The 23,713-nt window shown below is 54.6% G+C and overlaps 1 protein-coding gene across 5 annotated transcripts in view; it reads right to left on the bottom strand.

Moving 5' to 3' along the window:
* The window catches only part of LIMK2 (LIM domain kinase 2), a 54,550-nt gene that overhangs the window by 5,761 nt on the left and 25,076 nt on the right, over positions 1 to 23,713 (bottom strand). The window contains exons 1-11 of one of the 5 annotated variants that reach the window (XM_086348838.1): positions 15,767 to 16,137; positions 13,155 to 13,362; positions 7,364 to 7,499; positions 6,579 to 6,688; positions 5,868 to 6,056; positions 4,606 to 4,711; positions 4,125 to 4,321; positions 2,875 to 3,061; positions 2,054 to 2,140; positions 1,293 to 1,424; positions 992 to 1,048 (exon numbers count right to left, since the gene is read on the bottom strand). In XM_086348838.1, coding sequence (XP_086204964.1) covers positions 992 to 1,048; positions 1,293 to 1,424; positions 2,054 to 2,140; positions 2,875 to 3,061; positions 4,125 to 4,321; positions 4,606 to 4,711; positions 5,868 to 6,056; positions 6,579 to 6,688; positions 7,364 to 7,381 — 1,083 coding nt within the window. In that variant the 5' untranslated portion in view covers positions 7,382 to 7,499; positions 13,155 to 13,362; positions 15,767 to 16,137. Of the gene's footprint in view, positions 1 to 991; positions 1,049 to 1,292; positions 1,425 to 2,053; positions 2,141 to 2,874; positions 3,062 to 4,124; positions 4,322 to 4,605; positions 4,712 to 5,867; positions 6,057 to 6,578; positions 6,689 to 7,363; positions 7,500 to 13,154; positions 13,363 to 15,766; positions 16,138 to 16,819; positions 17,142 to 23,713 lie in introns of those variants that run through there. The other 4 variants (XM_086348837.1, XM_086348836.1, XM_086348835.1 and 1 more) reach the window with 4 other exon arrangements.

Genomic DNA, 23,713 nt, shown 5'->3' with positions numbered 1-23,713 from the left:
CTGATCTGTGCTCCCAACACACATTTCCCTCTCTGTCTACACTTTCCCTGTGATCTACTGGTTAGCATTCAGTGCTCTCACTTAGGGAAAAAAAAATTTATTGGAGTGTAGTTGATCTATAATGCTATGTGAAGTTTCAGGTGTATTGCGGATGAATCAGTGACACATATACATATCCACTCTTGCTTAGATTCTTCTCCCATACAGGTCATTACAGAGTACTGAGGAGACTTCCCTGTACTCCTCAGTGCCTTCTTAATAGTGACGCACTTTACATATAGTAGTGTATATATGTTGATTTCATCCTCCCGGTTTATCCCTCCCCCTTTCCCCCTTGACAACCATGAGTCTGTTTTCTATATCTGTGACTCCACTTCCCTTTTGTGAACAGGCTCATTTGTACCACTGTTTTAGAGTCCACACATAAGCAGTATCATATGATATTTGTCTCTCTGTGTCTGACTGACTTCACTCAGTGTGACAGTCTCTAGGTCCGTCCGTGGCGGCGAACGGCCTAATCCATCCTTTCCGCGGCTGAGTCATACCCCACTGTGTGTACGTGCCGCATCTTCTTATCTCAGCGCTCTGACTTTAACCTCTCCCTCTTCCTACCCTCATGTGTCCAAACCAGTCTGTATTTGCTATTTCCCCATCCAGGCCTCCGCCTCTGGCTCTTGAGCCACCCTCCCACGCAGAAACCCGCCCCTCTCCCCGCAACACCAGTTCCCTCCCTTGGGCTCCTGGAGCCGCTCACAGGCCCACGGAACTCTTTCCAACCTGCCTGGCGCCCCTCCTCAGGGGGTGCCCACCCTTCTCCTGTGCCACCTGCCTCCAAGACGGTGTGTGCCTGCCTTTTCCTTCTGGCCTCCTCAATGTCAGCCCCTCTGGTCACTGTTAACCCCTACTAAGCACCTACACACCAGCCTCAGCAGATGCCTGTCCAAGCTCCTCCCAGACCCACTCTGCTGGCAGGGCTGTCGGCAGGACTCACCATTCCAGAGGCGATGCCTTTGGCAAACCTGACCTTCTGCTGCCAGGGGAACGGGTCCTGCAGGATGGAGGAAGGCCCGTCAGAGGCCGGTGGGCCTTGTTCTACTGGTGGTCCAGGCCCCGTGGGTCAACGTGATCTGCAGTAAACCCTCCCTGCCTGTGCCCAGTCCCACCCAAAATGGCCCTTTGCAGGTAAGGCAGCAGGTCTCTCTGATCATTGTGGTTCCAGAGCAGTGGTGACACAGGGGCCCCACTGATGACCCCCCCAAGGCTCTTAGGGACTCTGGGGGTGCTGTGCTCACCACGTTGCGCAGGAAGTCCTTCAGCGTGCCCCCCTCGATGTACTCCGTCAGCAGGTTCAGCTTCTTGTCCTTGTACAGTACGCCGATGAACTTGAGCACGTTGGGGTGGTCCAGGCTGCGCATCACCTTCACCTGCAGGGCGGGGAGGCCACGAGGGCGGGGCCCGGTTTCTTCCTCACCCCCTCCCTCGGGGAGTAAGCATGACACATGTGCCCCGTGTCTCCCCCTCCTGTCTCGGGTGCTGGGGAAGAAAGCCCCACGTGGATGGGGACAGCCTCCCTGGCCTCGTGCTTGGGACCCTGCCTTTCTAGGAGCTACATCTGGGGAACTGGAGAGGCAGGGCCCCAGAGTGAGGTGGAGACCAGGAGGGCAGCACCCTGTGGGGCGGTGGGGAAGGACACCAAGGTGCCAGGCTGGCCTGGCGGGGTGTCCAGCGTCGAGCTGCTCCAAAGCGCCTGCGCTCACCCCACACTCCACGAGCTCCATGAAGCACAGCTCACTGTACCAGTTCGTGCTGTCCTCAGTGTTTTTTGTACAAATAATGTGCCGTCATTTACGGGGGGGGGGCAGGGACATTCCTCTAATGGTCTGTTCTGCCTTAAGAAAGGCAGGCAGAAAGAAAGTGACGACTCCAAACTAAGCTTCCTCTTCACATCTTTTTTTTTTTTCGGTGCTGAAAGCTGGGATTGAAGTCATTCTTTAGTATCAATTTCCCTCTTTCAACAGTGACACAAACTCCTAGCCCCCACCCCGCTTCTTACCTCAGTTAGAAAAGTCTTCTGTGTCTCCTCATCACACCGGATCAGCTCCTTCATGACCATCACTTTGCCCGTGGCTTTGTGCGTCACCTAAAAGGAGGGTGACTGTCACTAGTGCAGAGAACAGAGGCCCTTCTGGGGAACTGTGCGCAAATCTGTCGCTGGCCATCCCATGCCCTGGAGGACACGCTGACGTCATCAGCCGGATCAGACTGACAGTTCAAGTGCAGAACACACAGCAAGGGCCTCAGAAGGGAGCACACCTTCCTCCCCGGAGAGCTGGGCATGCACGGAGGAGAGGTGAGAACCCACAAAAGGGGCGTGTTGGGGGGAGTCAGGGGGAGGGGTGCTGCCAAGCCAAGCAAGGGTTCTGGTCATCTGACCCAGGAGCGTGTCTCTCGGGGAACAGGAGTCTGGGGGGCAAGAGGGTCAGTGCCACAGACATGCACCAGGGAGCTGGGGGGGTTGGGAGGAAGCTCTCCAGCCCCATGGCCCCGAAGGCTGAGACACATGGCTTACCTGACCCCCCCTCCCAGCTCTCAGCAGAGGAGGAGGAGGAGAGAGAGAGAGAGAGAGGTTAGTCCCCGAGACTGTTCAGCAGGGAGGCAGGAGCCACTCCCACGCCGAGGCCTCTGGGCACCTAGAAACACTCACTGACCAGAGATGGGGGGGCCACAGTCAACCTCATCCCACCCGGGGCTCCAGGTCCCCCAAGCTCACACCAGCAGCAACGCTGCCTTCAGGTGGCCTGGGAGGGCAAATAGTGAAAATCCCCAGAGGAGGGTTCGAGGGCTGGGGGGCACAGGGGCAGAGCTGGCGCTCACCTTGATGGCCTGCCCGAAGAAGCCCTTCCCCAGGACCTCGCCGTGGATCAGGTCACAGGGCCGGAAGATCTGCTGTGAGCAGCTACTGGAGCAGCGCAGGGACTCTGAGCGGCTGATGTCACGGCTGAGCAGGAGCGGCTCCTTGGGGGAGCTGGGGCCGGGGGACTTGGAGATGCTGTTACTGCGTCTGCAGAGGAGGAGGAGAAGGGATGAGGGTGGGGACAGGGCAGCCCTCAAAGACCCAGCATGGAAGCCTTGAGGCAGGAACCTCAGGGCCACCCTGGTCTTTCCAACCTCTGCAGTCAGGGTGCTGGGACGGGGGAGGGGGACTCTGACATTGGACAGAGGTGTTGTCTGGGGGCGGCAGACATCCGGAGTCTATGTAAGCATGGGAAAATCACCCGCAAAGCGGGAACTCTGAGCACCTCTCACCCAGAGTGAGGGACTAGACTCCACCAGCTGGCAGCACTGTCGATGGGTCGATGGGAATCCACCACCTTCCAGGTCTGCCTGATTTACAGCCCCGATTGGCTTAGAGCAACAGCCTACTACCACCCAAAACATGAGCAAATGGGACATCTCTGTAGTACCTGCCTGTACTTCCTGAACTTTAATAAGTGCGTATGATTTTTAGAGCAAAAAAGCCACTTTGTTTATGACATTTTTAAAGAGCAGCCAATGGTTGGTGACTGTCACTCTGACTTCCTAAAGAAGGGACTTCTGGTCCCCCCTCGTGCATTCATCTCTTGCTTTCTGGTTGTCAACGTCCTTATCTACACTTATCTGTGCCCCGTGTCCAGCCTCGGCACCCTATGCTTCCCCCACAGGCCTTGCCACCCTTTGGGATCCAGCACCGCTGCCTCCTGCCCAGCTCAGAGTTCAGTGGACAAAGCCTGACCCTCTGGCTTCTCCTGGAGAAGGAAATGGCCACCTACTTCAGTATTCTTGCCTGGAAAATCCCATGGACAGGGGAGCCTGGCAGGGAACAGTCCATGAGGTAGCAAAGAGTCGGACATGACTTAGCAACTACACTCTGGTTTCTAGGGAAAGCTGGCAGACAGCTGGGTCAGATCACACATGGGCCCTGGCTATGAACTGTTATCCTCGGGGGGGCGCTGGGTCAGCACAATCCTCATTGCCCACTCCCGGCCAGCTGGCTCCCTTCCTAACTCTGCTGGCCTCAGAGAGCCAGCTCCACTAGTCCAAGAGCTGGGCGTGGGGCAGCACAGAGCCAGGGCGGGACGGGGCACCTCAGGGAGCGTCTCCTCAGTGTCCCCTCCAGGTTCTCCTTGGTGTCCAGGGGGCTGAGGGTGTGCGCGTGTCTGTCATTCTGCGCGCAGGGAGAGAGCCGTGCATCCAGCTGCAGCTGGTCCAGGCGCTGGGAGACAGGGTCGTGTTCAATCAGGAGCTGCAGTGTCTGGGTCGTCTGGCTAATGGCGTCCTCCACCTGCAGCCAGGAGCAGTGTGAGGCAGGCCCGCAGGGCATCCCATCGTGGGCCACCCACCATCAGGCCAGAGGACCAGAGCCCGCTGTGGCCTCTGGCGGCCACTGGCCACACCGTGCCCTCTGCCCACAGCCTGGCACTCCCCGACATGGCCAGCCATCCCTGCTGCCCTGGGAACAAGCCAGGCTGACAGAGGGGGTCACCAGTGCTCACAGGCTCAGTGGCAAGACAAAGAGGGTCTGTTCACGGTCCGCCCCCCACTCCCCACAGGACACACGGCAGGTACCTCCTCCACGCGGAGCGTGCGCACGGGGGCCCCATTGATCTCCAGGATGCGGTCCCCAGGGTGGATGGCGTTTCGGTTGTTAGGACTGATGTGCATCCGGTTGACCCTGGGCCAGACGAGAGAAGGCAGGGCAGAGGCATCTTTAAAGACAGCCTGACCAATTTCACTTGTGCAGGAAGGGCTCACCAGGCCCTGGGCCCCGACTGGCCCCCAGGCCCAGGCCACTCAGGGAGAGGCGCCACCCCATCTCGGTGAAAGGCACCCCACTCACCCAGAGGCCTAAGCCAGAAACCTAGACGGCATTCCCTGCTTCGGGAGTTCCCTCACTGCCCCCCAATCCTCACGTCCTGAAGAATGCTCCATCACCATGGTTACCAACACCCGTCTCTTGCTCCATGCATCAGCCTGCTAACTGGTCTCTGTACCTCTAGGCCTGCCCTTCTCCCATCCCACTTCCACAGCAGCATGCTTCTAAAACACTCCCCTGGTCGTGTCACCTTGCTGCTTAAATCCCTCAAGAGACCCATTGGATCCTCATGATCCAGGCTCTCTGTGACTTAACAGGCCCCTTCTGGCTATTCCCAACCACCCAATCTATACCAGACACAGCCACAGACCTCCACCTCTGTCCTGAACACAGCTTCGGGCTTAGAGCAGACCTCACCTCCCTCTGACTTCCCAGCCCCAGGACCCCGCTCTGCTGTGAGCACCCAGCACCCAGCACACAGTAAGCACATGATCACCGTCTACAGGGCTGGGAGCCACAGTGCCTCACAACTGGTATTAGATGGACAGACCCTTTCCCCATCCGGTCGCCAGCCTGGACACAGCATGGAGTCTTTACCTCTTTCTCCTCCTTCCTCCATTCACTCACTCAACCAATGAAACAACAATCCATGTGCACCCACTATGTGCCAGGCACTGCTCCAGGCCCTGGGTGCGCAGCAAAGAACCAGACTAAGTTCCACAGGGAACTCTTGAGGAGGACAGATGATAAACAAACATAACCAAGCCAGATAATTTCAAAGAGCAAACATGATGGAAATTTGACCCGTGAAAGGTAAGCGGTTCTGGTGTTAGGTATCTGGCGGGAAGCAGTCATGGTGGGGGATGAGGGCGGTCAGTGCCAGGGCCTAGGCGTGGTGACAGCACAGTGAGCCCAGGAAGGAGAGACGCGATGTGGATGCAGAGCTCTGCTAAGATGTTGGGGCTCCAAGGCCTGCTGTGTGCTCCGCTCCAGAACCCCCATCCCAGGCACTCACTCTCTCACTTGCACGGTGGTGGCGTAGTTTGAGCAGGCACTCTCCACGGACACGGAGAAGCCCCGCCTGCCTTCGGTGGTGGCTGGCATGGAGATGTGTGTGACGGAGTAGGGCAGCTGGTCCTGGACGGATTCCGTGGACAGCCTCTCAAACATGGGTGCCAGTACCACCTCGTTGTGGCACTTCCCACTGCGGGGAGGAGCAGAAAGGGGGCTGAGATCCTGGAGCCCCACCTGGAAGCCCCCAGCAACGATGAGCCTTCCAGCGACAGAGCACATAGCCCCACGTTCACTGCCCTGCCCGATTCCAGCTGGCCGCTCACAATGAGCAGCTGGGTTCTCTGCCTCTGACTCAAGGTAAGAACTGGGCCTCAGCCTGACTTTTTTTGTCGACCGAGGCAGCTGGGCTGACTTCTCAGGGGCCTTTGCCTTTAACATCCTGGGCTCCCTCTCCGAGAGTCCCCTCCCAGCCATCATCTCCCTCTGGGAGGCCTGCAGGGCAGTATGCTTATTCTCCCACTAGGTACGGAGAGAAGGCAGAGACGTTCATTATCTCGCTCACAGCTTTCAGAGCTGGTCAAGAGCCATCGCTGTGACAGGAATACAATCAGCGCACCGAGACCCCAGCAGTCCTGCACAATTCACACTGCCACTTGCCCCGCCCGCTCAGCCACCCTTGTCAGGAAGGAGGGACACGGGGCCACCATCTTACCAGTAGAGGGTGGCGTGCTGCACCAGGGCGTATGCGTCCCCATCCTCGATGATCACCTTGCAGCTCATACAGGCGAAGCACTCTGGGTGGTACTTGAACTCCCCGGCCACCTGTGGGCAGGTGGGGAGCAGGGTGGACAGACGTGGGGAGGAGACAAGTTGGCACTGTTGCTGGAGTGGAGGCGGGGTGGGTGAGGGGCCTCCCATCAGGGCTCTACAGACCATCCCTGCCCAGTCATTGCTGACTTTGGCCCGCCCCGTCCCAGAGCTTCCAGGGAAAGGGCTGGACTGGTGCTTCTCTGTCATTTCTTTCTTTCTGTTTGTCAACACCATGTGACCTGCAGAATCTTAGTTCTCCAACTAGGGACTGAATCCAGGTCCTTGGCAGTGAAAGCAAGGAGTCCTAACCACTGGACCAGCAGGGAAGTCCCTCCTTGTCATTTCTGAGACTGTAAGAAAAAAACTCTCGGTCTCAGCCATGGGCACAGGCCCCCAGAAGTCATCAGCCCCAGGAGGGAGGCTCATGCTCCCCTTTAGGGCCCCATCCCATCTCACCGTCTCCCCTCCTTGCCTGCCCAGCCCTCCCAACACTGGACTGTTAAGTCTCTGAGAGACGGATCACATCTGGCACTTAATAGGTCCTAAAAATCATCTGTTAAGTGACTGAATAAATAAAGGGAGAGGCCTCGGCTGACGGGAAGACAGAAGGTGAATGGCCACAGGGAACCGGAGGCACTGCCAATGAACTCTGACGACGGAGGGGCAGAGATGGAGGGATGCACTCACCATGGCGGGCCCCGTCATCACCAGAGAGCACCCGTGGCAGAACTCCCCAAACTTCCCCCAGTAGTCCTTCTGGCAGTACAGCTTCCCATCCTTCTCATAGTACCAGTTGGTGAGGGGATCCTGGCATTCAGAACACCTGAAGAGCAAGGCAAGGACAGAAACCTAAACCTTTCTGGGCCTTGAAGCCCTTGGAGAAATTTGATAATTTGATAAGAGTCAAGAAACCTCTTGGCTTTTGAATTGGGATGCTGGAGAAGACTCTTCAGAGTCCCTTGGACTGCAAAGAGATCAAACTGGTCAATCCTAAAGGAAATCAACCCTGAATATTCACTGGAAGGACTCACCCTGAAGCTGAAGTTCCAATACTTTGGCCACCTGATGCAAAGAGCAGACTCACTGGAAAAGACTTTCATGCTGGGGAAGATTGAGGGCAGGAGGAGAAGGGGATGACAGAGAGGATAAGATGGTTGGATGGCATCACTGACTCAATGAGCAAACTCTGGGAGATAGTGGAAGGCAGGGAAGCCTGGTGAGCTGCACTCCATGGGGTTGCAAAGAGCCCGACATGACTTAGCGACTGAGTAAGAAGCCTCTCCCAAAAAAATACACACATGAGGAAAATGTGCATATAATTTAGGTATGGGGTACATGTCATAGGACTGAAGCCCATTCATGTGCCAGTTAAGAACTTCTGGTCAAGAATGATACCTCAATGAACCAAAGAAGCTCAGTGACCTCCACTCTTCAGAACCTACCCATCTCCACAGCATTACCTATGAGCATCCTTGAGAAAAACAGATTAAGTGTACAGAAACAATCAGGCAAATCCAGAAAGGGGAGGTCATTCTATAAGACAACTGGTCTTTTCTGTTTTAAAAAGTTAAGGCACAGGGATTAGAAAAGCCCAGTAGACACAGAAACCCCCAAATGCAACACCTAAGCCCTGGATTCGATTCTGGATTGAAAATGAAAACAGGCAAGACTGACATTTTTGGAACTGAGGAAATCTGAATTTCGCCTATACATTAGATTATAATGCAAAATTACTGTTAATTTTTTAGATGCGATAATGATACTTTGCCTATACAGAAGAATTTATAGAAGAAAAATAGTAAAGTAATAAGGAGAGTCAGTTCAGTTCAATCACTCAGTCACGTCTGACCCTGCGACCCCGTGAACCGCAGCACGCCAGGCCTCCCTGTCCATCACCAACTCCCGGAGTTCACCCAGACTCATGTCCATTGAGTCGGTGATGCCATCCAGCCATCTCATCCTCTGTCGTCCCCTTCTCCTCCTGCCCTCAATCTTTCCCAGCATCAGAGTCTTTTCCAATGAGTCAGCTCTTCGCATCAGGTGGCCAAAGTATTGGAGTTTCAGCTTCAACATCAGTCCTTCCAGCAAACACCCAGGACTGATTTCCTTTTACTTGCAATTTACTTGTAAATAAGTAAAAAATAAAACTCTGTGTATGTGTGTATACAGACATATGAAGTGGCTTAAACTTAACAAATGATCTTAGGTGAAGGATATATGAGTTTTTTAAACTAGTCTTTCAACTCTTCTATATATCTGAAATTTTTCAAAATAAAATAATGAGGGGAAGAAAGACTCCATCAGCACCATGTAACACGTGCGTGTGAGCCTCAGAGCTCCTTTCTCCTCCAGTCACTGGGCTGTGAAGCTCCACACTCGGTCAGGCTGGGGGTGTTCTGGGGTCATGTCTATACACGCGATCATCCTCACGTCTGACCCTGGCACTCAGAGCTAAGAGCCCCTCGGCCGGGTGAGCCTGTCCCACCTCCCTCTTCCTAGTTAACAGACTGTTCTTGTCGTCGAGGCCTCGCGGCACCCACACTCTCCTTGCTTTCTGAGAGGCAGGGTGGAACTGTTCTTGGTTTGAATCCTGACCTGCCGCTTACTAGTCATGTCATCTTGGGCAAGTTATTTCACTTCTCTGACGCAGCTTCCTTATCTGTAATGTAGACTACTGTGAAAATAAAATAATACATGTTAAAGTACAGACAGTTTGGGACTTCCCTGGCGGGCCAGTGGCTGGGGCTCTGTGCTTCCACTGTAGGGGCAAGGCTTTGATCTCGGCTCGGCGAACTAGGGTCCCACAAGCTGTGTGGCAGGGCCAAGAATATTTTTTAAAATAAGACAGCTTATATAAAAGGCCTAGCACTCTAACAATGCTGTAGCGTCCACTGCTATTGAGTGATGATGATAATGGAAACTCATGTTATTGGCCACTTACTGCCATTACCTCGGTGGTTTTTGGACAACTTCTCTTACTAGCTTTTTCTCACGGACAAAACGTGACCCATAGCATCTACTACAAAGAGCCACTATGAACAAGTAAGTTAATAAAGAGCAAAGTCTCCTGCAAACTGTGAAGGGCAAAGCAAGTGTGTTCTTAGAGTAACTTGGTAGGCACTGCAGATAGAAAAGATAGATCATACAGGGTCCCCTCCTCCACTTCCAAGAGCTTATAATGGGTTGAAGAAGAGAAAATCTAAACAAAACTTGATTAACAGTGCAGGGCGAGAGGCCGAGATGGGGCGTCCGCCATCAGCCACCCACCCTTAGCGTTTCTCATTTGTCCTCTGGCTGCTGAATTTCAGGTAGACGAGTATGGATGTGCAGTGCCCAGGACGGCTCAGTGCAGACCATGAGTTACAGGAGGTGGAGGGGAAGACCCCGTTCTGGGCACGCAACTCCAGCTCCTCTCAGCGTAAAAGGCACACTTTTACATGCGCTCTGAGCTGGGAGGAGACACCAGGTTCAGGTTCTTAGGAACCACATGTCTCTGGACAAGCCCCTCTCTCTCTCTGGGCTCAGTCCCCCCACCCGTAAACTGAGGGGATTAGACTTTCCCCTGGATGATCCAAGGCTCCAATCTCAGCACCATGTATCTCCCCCCACCCCGCCCCCGGGTGATCTCAGGCCAGCTGCTCGGCTCCTTATTTCTGAAGTGGCAACATCACCTATTTTTAGGCAGGCAGTGAGGACAGAACTCAGTTCTGGACGGTGGTGACGTGCCCGGCACGGGGGCCGGCAGCAGGGGCAGGGCCTTCCTTCATGCTCCCACCTTCTGATGTAAGGCATCTGGGTACCTGCCTTCTTCCTTCACTGAGGAGAGGAACAGCATCCCACTCACCCCTGAGAGACTCAGCACCGTGCAAAGGGCCTTCGGAGTAAGCCCTCAGCAAACACTTCCAGAGTGAACACTATGGGCGTGGCGAGCACCAGCGGTCCAGGTGGGAGCATTGGGGTTTCGCGGCTCCCGGTCACCGGGCCCTGCCCGCCCCTCTCCTGTCTGAGGTGGAGGAGAGCTGCTGCAGACGAACCTGCACCAACCATTGGCCGGGGCCCTGTTACACCCCTGCCATGGTATGTGCACTGCAGGGCACAGGAGCACCAAATGCGTCCTCCTCTCCACTGCCAATAGCCTCCCTTTGTCTGTTGCAAGTAGCCCAGGCCAGGACTGGGAAGGGGCCAGGGAGAGGGGCAAGTGCAGGCATGCAGGAGCCAGACGTGCTGGCCTCCTGGGAAGAAGACCTGGCCAGAGCGTGACACCACCACGCACATATCTGGGTCAAGGAATGCCTCTGCGGGGCACAGTCGGCTGCTCAGCCAGGGCCGGCCGCCACAGGCAACTTTGAAGAACAGGAAGCTGAACGTCTGACAGGAGGACGGGCTGCTTTACACAGGACACAAGTGGTTCTGGGCCTCCGGGGACACTGCTGCGGCAGATTCACTTAAATGTTCACAGCAGCCACGGTAACCTGTTTCGAGAATGTAACCATATTCTGCTGCGCTGTATGAGATACCTAACTTTCATGAGCTCTAATCCTGACCGCACCCTGCAGGGTGATAGGATTAGCCCTGTTTCACAGACTAGGAGACTGAAAAGCAGAGTCAAGTCACTTCTGCGAAGTTGCCCGGAACACACATGACGAAGCCGGAATCTGCACCAACGTGTGCCTCCGCTTCATGGTGCAGCACGCCCACTAAGCTGGGCAGTGGGGCTCGCATCTGTGAAGACACAGAGGCTGGAGCCCTGAGAGCACGCGTCCCTTTGCGTGTCAACACCTGCTGGTGCTTCTCCTGAAGCCCAAGGACCCAACGTTAAGTGGCACAATGACTCTCCTCCTCCACTGAGTCCATGGCAGGTTGGTCCCCAGCAGACTCTGCCCCTATTAAAAGGGTCCAAAACTCACTCTGGGAATGTAAGGTGTGACTCAGGAGAATTCCACCTTGATCCTCAGGGGCCATGGCCACAATACCTTCTCCCCAAAGCCTTTCCCAGCCTTCAATTTTCCGAAGTTTCAAGTGAAAATTAGCATGTGCCCTGGCTACAGGCCCAGGGCATCGAGCTTGGAGGTGGTGGGCCTGGCAGTGGAGCCAGACCCCAGGGCCAAGGCATCAGCCAACACACTCTCCAGAGCAGTGAATGGAGCAGAGACTCTCCAGCCACATGCTTTAACAACCTCCAGAACTTTCCCGGAGCACTATGGAGAGCCTGGGCAGCTAGAGTGGACCAAACCCTGATGGTCAGTTCAGTGGGCAGCTCAGATCCAAGCTAAAGCCTTTAGAGTCAGCAGGGAACATACTGGTTAAAAAATAATAATCAAACTTAAAGTTTCATAAATAATTTCTCTTAAGACCTGGGTCCACATTCCATCTTTGCCACTCACTATCTGAGTCACCTGAAGCCAGTTACTTCATGACCCAGGCCTCAGTGTCCTCATTCGCACACTGGTGATGATGAAAATTAAACCACGTACAGACGCCCAGCGAGAGCCTGGCCCAGAGCGGGGGCCCAGGAAGTGCTCATCTCCCCACCTCCCTCTCCGATTGGAGAACACCCAGGGTGAAAGGAGACAGACCCGTCCCTCTCCCAGGCCCAAGCAAGAGGGACCTGTTTCTTGGCCCAGAACCAAAGAGATTTCTGGAAACAGGGAAGGTCCGCAAATGAATTATCTATCTAGCCAGTTAGAAATCAATTGATTATAATCAATTCTGACCAATTAGGAAACAGTTACTGTTCATGGAGGGTGTGCAAGATGGAACAAGCAAGGTGCTGAGAGAAGCCAAGTGAGATAAGACAGAGGCCCCGCCCTCAGTCACATGAAAATTCTTCAGACCAAACGTTTACAGGTAAATTTTCCACCTTTGGTGGTGAGAGCGCCAGAACAGCCATTGTTACCTGGATTTACACAGGTTAAAGAACAAGCCCTCCAGCGTCCTGCTTGAGGGCCTGGCCGGAGGCTTGTCCTTAGCCTCTGAGCAGAAAGCAGAGTGGGAGAAGCTTCTTCCAGCCCCTGCCTCTGAGCACTGACTGGGGTGCGCGGGGCACCTGGCAGATCTCTCTGGTCTAGCCTGAGTGAAACGACTGGGGTCGCCACACCTCCTCTGGGCCCGAAGGGGTCGGGGGCAGAATAGAGCAGGGGCCCAGAGACTCCGGTCCGTCAGAGCTCAGCCTTCTACCACCCCAGACCCCTTAATCACCCCTCCTTCCTGCAGACCCTGCAGACTGAAACAGGCTGTCAATTAAGCTGTAATTATTATGGAATAAATCGGTTGTTATCCTGTTTGAAAAAATTAACCAAACACATAACGAGCTTCTGATCAGCAAGAAATAAGTGTTGCCAGAGTGCGCTGACTCAGTTCCAACCAGAAGCCAGAAAGCCTGTGGTTTCAAGTCATCTGTGCCGTGGTGCTGCAGCTAATGGAAGAGAGCTTGTGTGTCGGAGGAGCCACGTGGGCTGCAGAGCTGGGAACCACTCACCTGATCTGAGTCCTTCATTTTTCAGGGGAGAGAGAGTCCCAGGGGACCCAAGGCAGCTGCCAAATGTGACTGTGAAGGTGGGCAGGGTTAAGAACAGTTTCTCCCTTTGAACAAGGGTTGCTTTAGAATACAAAGATGCACTTGTTTTCTTCAAGAGACAATGTGTAAACCAAACTCACCAAATCAACGTCAGGCATTAAGGGGAAAGCTGTAAAAAGAAAAATCCTTTAATGATGTCAGACTAAAGTCCCTCTTTAATTTTCCTCTTCTGTAAATTCCGATCGGAGGGGTTTTCTTACTCGCGAGGACGCTCATGACTACGTCTCAGCCCCCAACCCTGGTGCACGGGCAGAAGGGGACGATGCCTGCCTGCCTGCCTGGCGGGCAGGGGCGCCTGGGGCACAGAAATCGCATTCTTCATCCCCGGCTCCCACTTCCCTCCCCGGCGAGCTGTCACGCCTGATCATGTCCCCATGGAATCTGGTTGCGTCACTCTCCTTGAAGCTGCAGACCCAGAACTGTGTGCTCAGGGCCTGGGGTCAAGGACTTAATTTCTTCCACAGAATCTGGCAAGGGTCGTGTCGAGGAGCCCAGGAAATCCAGTCCCTACGCTCCGCAGGGGAGGAAACCGAGGCCCAGGGTGGGGTCAGGCACCTGGTCAGAGGGCAGCCCTTGAGGACATCCTGCAATAAAGGAGGGGGCGAGGGCAGAAGCGGCTTTCTGACAAGGCAGTGACACTGGTGACTGACTGGACTGCTACCTGGGAGAGGAGAGGGTCTGGGTGGTCCCTGGGTGGGGAGGCAGGGCACAGAGCCCCATGCTCGGCTAGCTCTTCAGAAGTGGCTTCAGGAATGTGGCCTCCCATCTCGGGGGAGGGGAGAGCGGCTGTGGCCCGCCAGTCAGCCCCCCCTGACTCCAGCTGGGCAAACAGAGTTGGGGGGAGGGCCGTCAGGTTGCCCGGAGGGGCTGGGGCAGAGCAAGACAAAGCACGGGCAGACCTGGGTGGCGCAGTGGCCGGGTCCTCACAGGTCCACGCTGACTGTCCATTATCTGCTTGAGCTCCTGAGAGGCTGTGTTGTGCCCCCAGAGATTAAAAGGGGCACACATTCCTGGCTTCTAAGGAAGCCACCCCACCCCCAGGCTGCCGATCCAGGATTAAGAGTAAGAGGGATTAATGAGGCCCTGGCTTAAACTAGTGGCTGCTTCAAACACTTGGCATCTTGATTCCACATGGTACAACTCAAGATCAATCCCCATCCCCAAAGGCCCTGCAGAGGAGGATATCTGCTGTCCCCGCCATGTGCCAGGAAAACTATGGGGAAGCCTTTCCCTGCTTGCTCCCTCTCTCCTCTGCGAGGAAAGCAAACCTGAGAACGGTCCTGGGGAGATACACGCAGGGGGAGATGCAGCCTCCCGAGGCTGGCCAGAAAGACCCTGCAAGTTAACTGTTGAAAGCAGCTACCACATCTGTAAAACGGGGACACCAAAGGTCTTGAGGCTGTCAAGAGACTGCAGGATGAAGTGCCAGGCAGGATGTCTGGAAGAGGCAGCCCCGAGGACCAGTTTTATCCCGCCCCTCAGACCCTGGGGTTTCCCACCACTCGACCAGGGTCTGGTGATTCTGAGAAGCCACGTGGTGCTCTGCTTTTCTGCCCAGGGCACGGCCACCCGACTGATCCCCACAGCGCAATCTGGGCAAGGGGCTGGGCTGGGGACGCCAGAGGGAGAAGCCGACCAGGACCACTGGTGAGGGGGAGGCAGACCTCAGAACAGGCTGCTCCCAAAGAATGAAAACAAGCTCCACCCCAGCCAGGAATGGCTCCAGCCAGGAGGGACCCAGAGGCCAGAACCCCCTGGGGAGTTTCTGTAGGGAGGTGGGGTGGGGCAGACAGTAGAGAAAGGCAGGTCGGAGGTAGACCGGAAGTTTCCACATCTCCCCGTGAGAAGCCCCGCAGAAGCTCAGGTCTGGGGACCTGGCAGGCATGGGGGCTGGCCCCCTAGCTCGGGACCCTCCAAAGCCGGCTGCCCCAGGTCTCACGTGCCCAGGACTTTGCCAGGCAATCCTACTCACAGGGAATGCAGGAGCCCTTAGAGGCCAGAGGCCAAGGTGCCTGCTATTAAGAGAACAAACGTGTGTAATGAGAGAGCTTACAGTGTACTGGGCTGCCCACACCCAGCCTCGCCGGCTTCCACGCTGTTTGGCAAAACCTGCCCATCCTGCTTGTTGGGACAAATTCCCGGGCAGGCGGCACAGCCCACAGGTGAGACGTGGAGAGCTGCAAAGAACAGCCCCTCCTGCGCTCCCCCAGGAAGAAGTAGCACCGTGAGCAGGCCAGCTCGGCAGCACCTTGCATCTCTCGGAGGCTCGTCCAGGTGCGTCTGGGAAGCCCCGGGAGGCCAAGCTCCCTGGCGGCTGCGGCCCGACCGCCCCTCCCCTCCCTGTTCCCAGGACCTGGGGTGGGGGGACCTGGTTCCGTGGGGAAGCGGCTTCCACTGGCTTGTGCCTGACACGCGCGATGGGAGGACAAGAAAAACCCAAGAGGCAAAGGGGGGTGGCCTTGGCCCTCCCTTCAGGACCGCGGCCCAAAGAGGAGATGGGAAGCGCGACTCACCGGAAGGGGTCTCTGGAGGTGAAGTAAGCCTGGACGGACAAGTAACTCCCCATCTTCTTCCCACGCCAGACACACAAGACACAAGCTCAGCTGCAAACCCGTCGGGGAGGGCCTCCGGCCTGCGGGCGGCCACCATGACAGGCCTGGGGCTCTGGCAGCGCTGGCTGCCCAGCTCACCTCTCCCTCCGGGGCGGCCGGAGGGGCGTGAGCGTTCTGAGCCCCTTGCCCCCCAGCGAAGTCCCGCAGGAGCTCATGGCTGGAACGCTGCTCCCCGGTTCTCCGAGGCTGGGCGGCCCCTCGGGACTCAGGAGAAGCACCTCTCTGCAGAGGCTACACGCACTCAGGCATTCTCAGGCAGGGGCCGGTGACTCGCCAAGAAAGAGGCGCTGCTGTCAAGTTAGCCTTCCTCGGCAGCCCCACCCCTGCCGGGGGAGGGAGGAAGGGGAGGGGCTCCGCGCGGAACGAGGTGTGTGGTTGGAGCAGCTATTAGGAAACAGACCTTGCAGGCAAGGGGTGGAGCCGAGCGGGAGGGAGGCTGCAGGCTGGCGCCGCAGACAATAACCAGGACTGGCTGGGTGTCCATCCCTCAGCCTGGGGAAGGGCAGGGCAGGAGACGGGGTGGGCACAGCTGCCCCAAGTGTCCCCGGCCTGAAGAGCTGCCCAAAGGATGGGAACTCTGCTCGGAGATGAAGAAAAGCCCAGGAGACCAGCTCCAGGCCAAGCCACACCCGCTAAAGGGGGGGCCCTCCGGCCCCAGAGGCCGGTCCAGAGACCCAGGGCCAGGGAGCTGCCCTCTGGGCTCTCGGCTCCGGGCTGGCATCTACTCGGTACTGGCACGAGGGTCCCCATTCATTCCTTCCCTCTTTCTGGCCTGGGCACTCCACTTCTGGGCAGAGCTGCGCCGCAGATGAGGAAACAAGGCCCAGAGCGCTATGTTGCCTGCCATTTCTCCTGTGACAAGCGCCATGTGATACTGTCTTATTTCTCTGACATGGGGGCTATCTCCTCGGTGGAAACAAGGGAAGCGAGGTACAGAGAGATTAAGTCACTTACCCATGGCCAAATAACTAGTCGGCGGCACGGCTGGTATTTAAATGCAGGCTCATGTGACTTTAGAGCTGGAGGTCTCAGCCGCCGAGCTTCATTCTGCCTCTTCAAGGTAAAACATCTCCCGCAAAACCCTTCTGCACACAGGAGGAGCACAGGGACTGGAGTCCAGGTCACTTGTGCCCTCTCATTCATTCATTCATTCATTCATTCCTGGAATGCCACCCTTCGGCCTCAGCAGGCAGTGGTGCTTCTTCCCCGGTGTCCACGGTAACCAGGCTTTTCACACTGAAAACCAGGGCACGATGGAGGGCAAGGCCCAGGGTGCCTGTGGGGACGATGAGCCACGTGTCTGGAGACGGGACTGGCTAAACCAGGGCCCACCATCGAGAGAGTCCCTTACCCTCTGCCTGAGGAAGACGGGGCCACATCCAGACCCCACTGTTGGACTTGAGGGAGCGACGCCTGCTTTCTCCCACCCGACACACGCTCCTCTCCATGCAAGTCACCCTGTCCCAGAGACAGGAAAGCCCATGGCGAAGGTGGAGGCTGGGAGCTGGGGGGCCTCTTCCCATTCCTCTACTGATGGGGCACGGGGATAAGGACGCAAGTGATAAGACAGGGTGTCTGCACCCTGTTATAAGCTACCACTTATGGAGCACTTAGGACGTTCCAGGCCCTGCATTATCACTTATCTGTCATACTTAAATGGCCAATACATGGGGTAGATGTTATCACCCCCGTTTAACAGATGATGAAACTGAGGTTCCTAAGCGTTGTGTCACTAGCCTGAAGACAAACAGCTGCTGAGTGAGGGAGCTGGGTTTCAAATCCAGTAAGAGCCGGGGTTGGGACACTTTTTCTGTAAAGGGCCAGAGAGCAAACATTTTAGGCTGTGCAGGCCTAAAATGAATACAGATTGTGTCACTGCAGCACGACAGTGGCCTATATATATAAAACAAATGAATGGATGTCGCTATATTCCAATAATGCTTTACTTATGGATATGGAAGCGTGAATTTTGTGCTGTTTTCACGTGCCACAAAATATTCTTTTGCTTTCCTCTGTTTAAGAATGTGAAGGGACTGCCCTGGTGGTCCAGTGGTTAAGAATCTGCCTTCCAACGCCAAGGACATGGGTTTGCTCCCTGGCCAGGGGACTAGGAACCCACATGTCGCAGAACAACCACAACTAGAGAAAGCCCACATGCTGCAAGAAGACCCAAGGCAGTCAAATAAATAAATAAATATATTTTTTTTGAAAAAAAAAAAAAAAGATAAAAAAATGTGAAAATCAAAAGGTTGTACAAAAAGAGGCAGTGGGCTAGTCTGCTGGCTTCTGCCCCACAGGCAGCTCCCTCAACCACACTGTACCTGGCCTCTAATAGTGAAGACCACTTCCTGCATTCGTGCGGACGGCAGCCACGTCTGTGTCCTGCCACACGGGCCCCACGCTCCAGCCCCCGAGGCGGCCGGCGGGCAGTGAGCACTGGACCAGCACGCACCCTGCTCCAAGCCTGTGCGCAGCACCTTACACACATGAATGAACTTAAACCACGCCAGCTGACAGTCCTGTGACTCCCCCCTTTTTACGGTGGAAGGAACCGAGGTACCGAGTATAAACCCCATGCCTGAGGTCAACCAGCTGCACGTGTGAGAGGTGGAGCGAGGATTCGAACCTGGGCTGTCAATCCTGGGCTCTACCGTTGCTATGCTGGAGCCTGGCCTGGGACTGCAGCCAGACTGTCTGGGTTTGAATGCGACAAGGCCCTGCACGTAAGCCCTTGGCACGCAGTCTGGAACACATTAAGGGTTGATAAATGTTAGCTGCTAATATCATTAAGACCACTGTTACTACCACTACAGGCTCACTCTGTGGCCTTCAGCAAGTTGCTGCCTCTATCTCGGTCTCAGTGATGTTTCTAAAAAACTGCCAGCTTCGTTTTTCAGCACTATGAAGTTGCAGAGGGCTCCCTGTTTCCCTGGGTCTCAATTTGAGTTTAGACCTCTTGAGCTGACCCTGGGAGGATCAGGATTCCGGCCTGGGGGCCACACAAGAGCCAGGGGTGGGGGGCCGCACAGAGCGGAGGGGGGACGGCACGCGGGATACTGAAAGGCCCGTCCAGCTGGAGAGCGGGGAGCTCTGTTCTTCCAGCCAACTACTTCTCACCAAAAATCTATTATGTTCCCCAGTAATTTGATCAGGCAAGGAGGGGGCCCCAAATTAAGTCTGGAACTAGCAAATTATCTTCTAATTGCACCTTCCGATTTCCATCTGATGAACAGAGTGCGGGTGGAAGAAAATGCAAGCCACAGAGAGACAGGGCCAGGGAGCCCATGAGCATAACTCCTCTTGACATTTCACACAGCTCTGCTGTTCCAGCGGCGGCGGGCGCAGTGAGTCGGTGTCTAGGAATGCGAGCGAGGCTGCAGGCTCTCTCCATCCCCCTGCTCCCTCACAAAACACTCGGTGGGTGGGTGGGCGTGTGGGGAACTAATGTGAGGACCTCCCCCAGGAAGAGGTGCAGCCACTTCCCAGGCCCCTCCCAGGCAGAGTCTGCTTGACCCCCATAAATCCAGACCTCCAGAGAAACCACAAAAGATGGGGGACCACCAGATGTGAGAAGCCGCTGGCCGCTCAGACCCAAGTGTGTGGCTCCTCGGGGCCAACTTCGAAGGGCCCAAACCCCTCAGAATGGGAGGTGAAAGGTCACAGTGAAGGCTGTATTTCTACGCCCTGCCCCTGGATATTGGTTCTGGGTGGGAAGCCACTCTTCTAGGTACCAGAGCAGCTGGCACAAGACGCGGCAGCTGCCAGAGGCAGTGCCAGGATCCCTGGACTGGCGGTGACGGCGGGGGAAGATGGCAGGAGAGGCAGTAATCTTTTGCACGTTTCTCAAGCTGGAAACCTGGCAGGGAGCCCAGCCGACCGACTCCTCGGAATCAGCTGAGGAGCGGGGCTTCAAGGTGGCTGGTGAGAGGCTGGAGGGGACAGCCCTCAGACCAGCGGCCCCAAGTGAACACTATGAATGAATGAATCACCCCAGCCTCTTCTCGGAGGCAGCTCTGGTCAGACAGCCTGATGCCTGGGGAACTCTGTCCCTGTGGGGCCCTCTACTGGCCGGGAGGACTCTGACCAGGGATGGGTACTCAGGGACCTTAGCCAGGGAGCAGCGTCAGCCCATCTGCTGGCCGTTCTTCCTGCCTCTGCTCCCCTTCTACTCCAGCTCATTTTCCACACTACAGCAGCAGTCAGCTCTCAGGAAGGGGAGTCCCAGCAATTCTACTGCTAGAAATCTTGCCCAGAGAAATATTCCTACAAATGTGCCGAGACACGTGTTCACAGCATGGTTTAATACTAAAAGATGAGGAACAATCCATGTGTCTGTCAGCAGGACTGGGCTATTGCACATCCATGAGACAGAATACTATGCAGCTGTTACAAATAATGAGGGAGACCTTAGGTCCTGAAACAGAAACTGTCCTGGATGAGGGGTTATATGAAAAATCTAGGCATCGGAGAGAATGTGCAGAGTGATCCCATTGTTTCAAAAGTCTGCATACATAGTCCTTAGCCATCCTGCTGGATTCTAGCGCATGGCTAATCGGTTTCCTCTTTAGGGCAGTGAAACAAGCAGCACAGATGAAACAGCATTCATTTTCTACCCTTTTGATACTGCCTACATTGTTTTCCTTACACTTAAGTGCCGCATATATATATACATATATATATATATATTTTTTGGTCTGTTCCAGGTCTTACTTGCAGCATGAGGCCTCTAGTTCCCTCACTAGGGATCAAACCTGGACCCCCTGCATTGGGAGAGAACAGTCTTAGCCACTGGGCCACCAGGGAAATCCCTAAGTGCTGCTTTTTTGGCTGTGCTGGGTCCTTGCTGCTGCACACAGGTCTCTCTAGTTGTTGCTAGCAGGACTACCCTCTGGTTGTGTGCACCACCTTCTCACTGTGGCAGCTTCTCTTGTTGCAGAGCATGTGCTCTAGGGCATGTGCGCTCACTAACTGTGGTGCACAGGTTTACTTGCCATGTGGCATGTACGATCTTCCCAGACCAGGGATGGAACCAGTGTCCCCTGCATTACAAGGTGAATTCTTAACCACTGGACCACTAGGGAAGCTCCTAAGTGCTGGTTTTTAAAATGATAAATGGACAAAAACAAAAAGAAGTCCCACGGTTTAGAGCAAACACCTCACACATTTTTCCTAGTGCTCCTGTCCAAAGCTAAGCCTGCCTGGGCGCCCTGCACTGGGGATCCCCAGGCTGTCTCCACAGCTTCGCTCCTGGGGTCATGGCTCTGGCCACCTCCTCCCCTCCACTTCCTCACCCGGCCATGCAGGCTCTCCCTGGGTAGTCAGTCCCCAAGCCCTTGTTCCCTTAGCTCCTTCTGAAGCCTCCTCCACCCCCAGCTGGCAGCTATCTCCTCCCTTTTCCAGGCCCACCTCCCACAGAGCACTCATATCTTCTCAGGAAGGGGATTCCCTGATGCGTCCTCAAGCACATCACATAAGAGGGACTTGGAGCCTGTATCTACCTACCTCCAGATCGAATATGTGAGGTCCACACCTGATGTTCACAGATGCCTAGTAAATGGTTCAGGAACCCTGTTATGAGCAACTTCTAGACTGGTGATGAAAACTAAGGTTTATAAAGTGTTTTCCATTTACAGAGAGCTTTCAAGCTCATCAGCCAGGTCAGTCCCTGCAACAACCTAGAAAGGAGTATGTACAGCACAGACAAGGCAAGGGAAACCCAGAGATGTTAGCAACCCATCCAAGTTACTGTGGGAAGCTCAGGGCTGAGATTAAAAGCCGGGTCTGCCGACCTCCAGTCCTAAGGCCTTTCCTCAACAGGAGCCCAAGTGAGGTATTCAGGAATCCGGCCTCTGCAACAACACAGGGCCCCAAAGTGCTGGGTACCCTGAACTTCTGCCTCTGATTTCTCCAGATTTCCTGCCCACATTTGCACTGTTAGGATATCACAAAAGATTTTATCCAATGCCTTGTAGAATTCAAGAGGACCCAGTGAGAATATGAAGTCAGGTCTAATGAGTCACGACGGATCCACGGCTGCTGGAGCCCCTGTCCTAAGTGTTCACTGCCCACCTATTCCATCATCTACAAAATTCCACGGAACCCCACTGGAATTCGTCCACAAAATCCCATCAGGACTCTGTGAAGGAGTCAAGCCAAAAAAGTAATGAGTACTTTTTCCAGGATCTCTATTCTTCCTTTTTGAAAACCAGGCCAGTTAGCCACCTCCGTTCTTATTCACGATTAGATCACCAATGCCTGATACACAGCAGGTATTAACAACTATACAGTAATAAGCAATTACACCCGGGGGGATTACCCCATTCTGCACAGTTTCTCAAAAGTTACTAACAGCGGTTTTGTTCCTACACCCATAAGGTCCCCCCACCCCGCCTTTCTTTCTTCAGTGTATTGAGGAATAATTTCTCCATCTAAACTAAACACATTTCACCTGACTGGGTACCCTTGTATACCTTGGGCTTTCCGTCCTCCCTTCCGAGTTCCGAGGGGCTGGACCCTATGTCTAAGGCTCTATTCAGACTCTGTGCCATCTGATTAAGCTCGGCGCCAAGGACTGTCTTTCACCCTGTGTTTGTTAACACGACACCACATTCCAGAAGTAGTGGACACTTGGCTCCCTTTCTGTAAAACACTGACCGAATTCCATGAGCCCTTTATTGAGGTGGGCTTGCTCACATAACATTTTAATTCTCACAACCCTGTGAGGTTGGGGTGTAACAGTTTCATTTTACAGGCAAAATACTGAAATTCAAAGAGAAGGTTATTCAAGGTCACAGGTCTGAGAATAGGGAAAGCTGGGATTTAACCCAAGACTTTGGATTCCAGGTCCAAGAGTATCATCTCCTTTGTACTTATGAAGAACTGAAGCTCAAAGAGAAGGTCATTCAAGGTCACGGGTTTAGGAATGGGCAGAGCTGGGATTTAACCCAAGACTTTGGATTCCAGGTCCAAGGCACTAACGTTGCCTCGAATAACTATTTTATACTTGTTCTTTGATTTATAGTGCTGTTTCTGAAACCGTGGTTAAAAGAACAGCAGCATGAGATGCCCCTGGACAGTGTGTTAAAAATCAAGCTTCCTGAGCCCACTCCAGACCGATGTAGTAAGAACTGCTGAGAGTGAGCCCAAGAACTGCATTCTGCGTAAGCCCCAGTGTTTCTGATGCAGACTGGAGGCTGAAAGCACAGCTTTCCTCTCTCTGTGCGCTCTCCCCCTTGATTCCATCCTATCCTCACACAAAATCCGAGAGGCAGGCAGGACAGATCACTAGCATCCCCTGCTACGAAGGAGGAAACGGCCACAGGCAGTCTGTTCATCTGCTTATTCTGGATGCAGCTCGAGTAAAGAAAGGTTTGGTGGCTGACATCCTGTGAAGCCTTGGCTCACTGGGGACGCCCCCCTCCTGGGGCTGTTCTTACGCATCTGGAACCCACAGTAGCTGCCTCTCTCTTGTCGTCAGTAACAATGCAGTGTTGCTGCTCAAGGTACACTGGGGAAAGGTGACTCCAGAATACAGGGTCATCTCATGAAAAGGCCACCTCTGGAATTGAAACAAGTTAACAAAGCAAAGCACAAGGGCTGACAAAAACAAAAACAGGGACTTCCCTGGTGGTCCAGTGACTGAGACTCCATGCTCCCAATGCAGGGGGCCCGGGTTTGATCCCTGGTTAGGGAACTAGATCCCACATGCTGCAATTAAAGAGCCCACATGCCCCAACTAAGACCTGGCTCAGTCAAATAAATAAATATTTAAAAAACCAAAAACAGCCGGTACTGCTACAAGAGTCAGTGCTACTGATGGGAGCAGAGTGGGGCTCCCCCAATCTAACC

The sequence above is a fragment of the Bos grunniens genome, chromosome 17 (assembly GCF_055505025.1).
Source record: "Bos grunniens cultivar Pamir isolate PY7600 chromosome 17, Bosgru_T2T1.0, whole genome shotgun sequence".
Lineage (NCBI taxonomy): Eukaryota > Metazoa > Chordata > Mammalia > Artiodactyla > Bovidae > Bos > Bos grunniens.
This window is presented reverse-complemented; position numbering and strand designations above follow the sequence as displayed.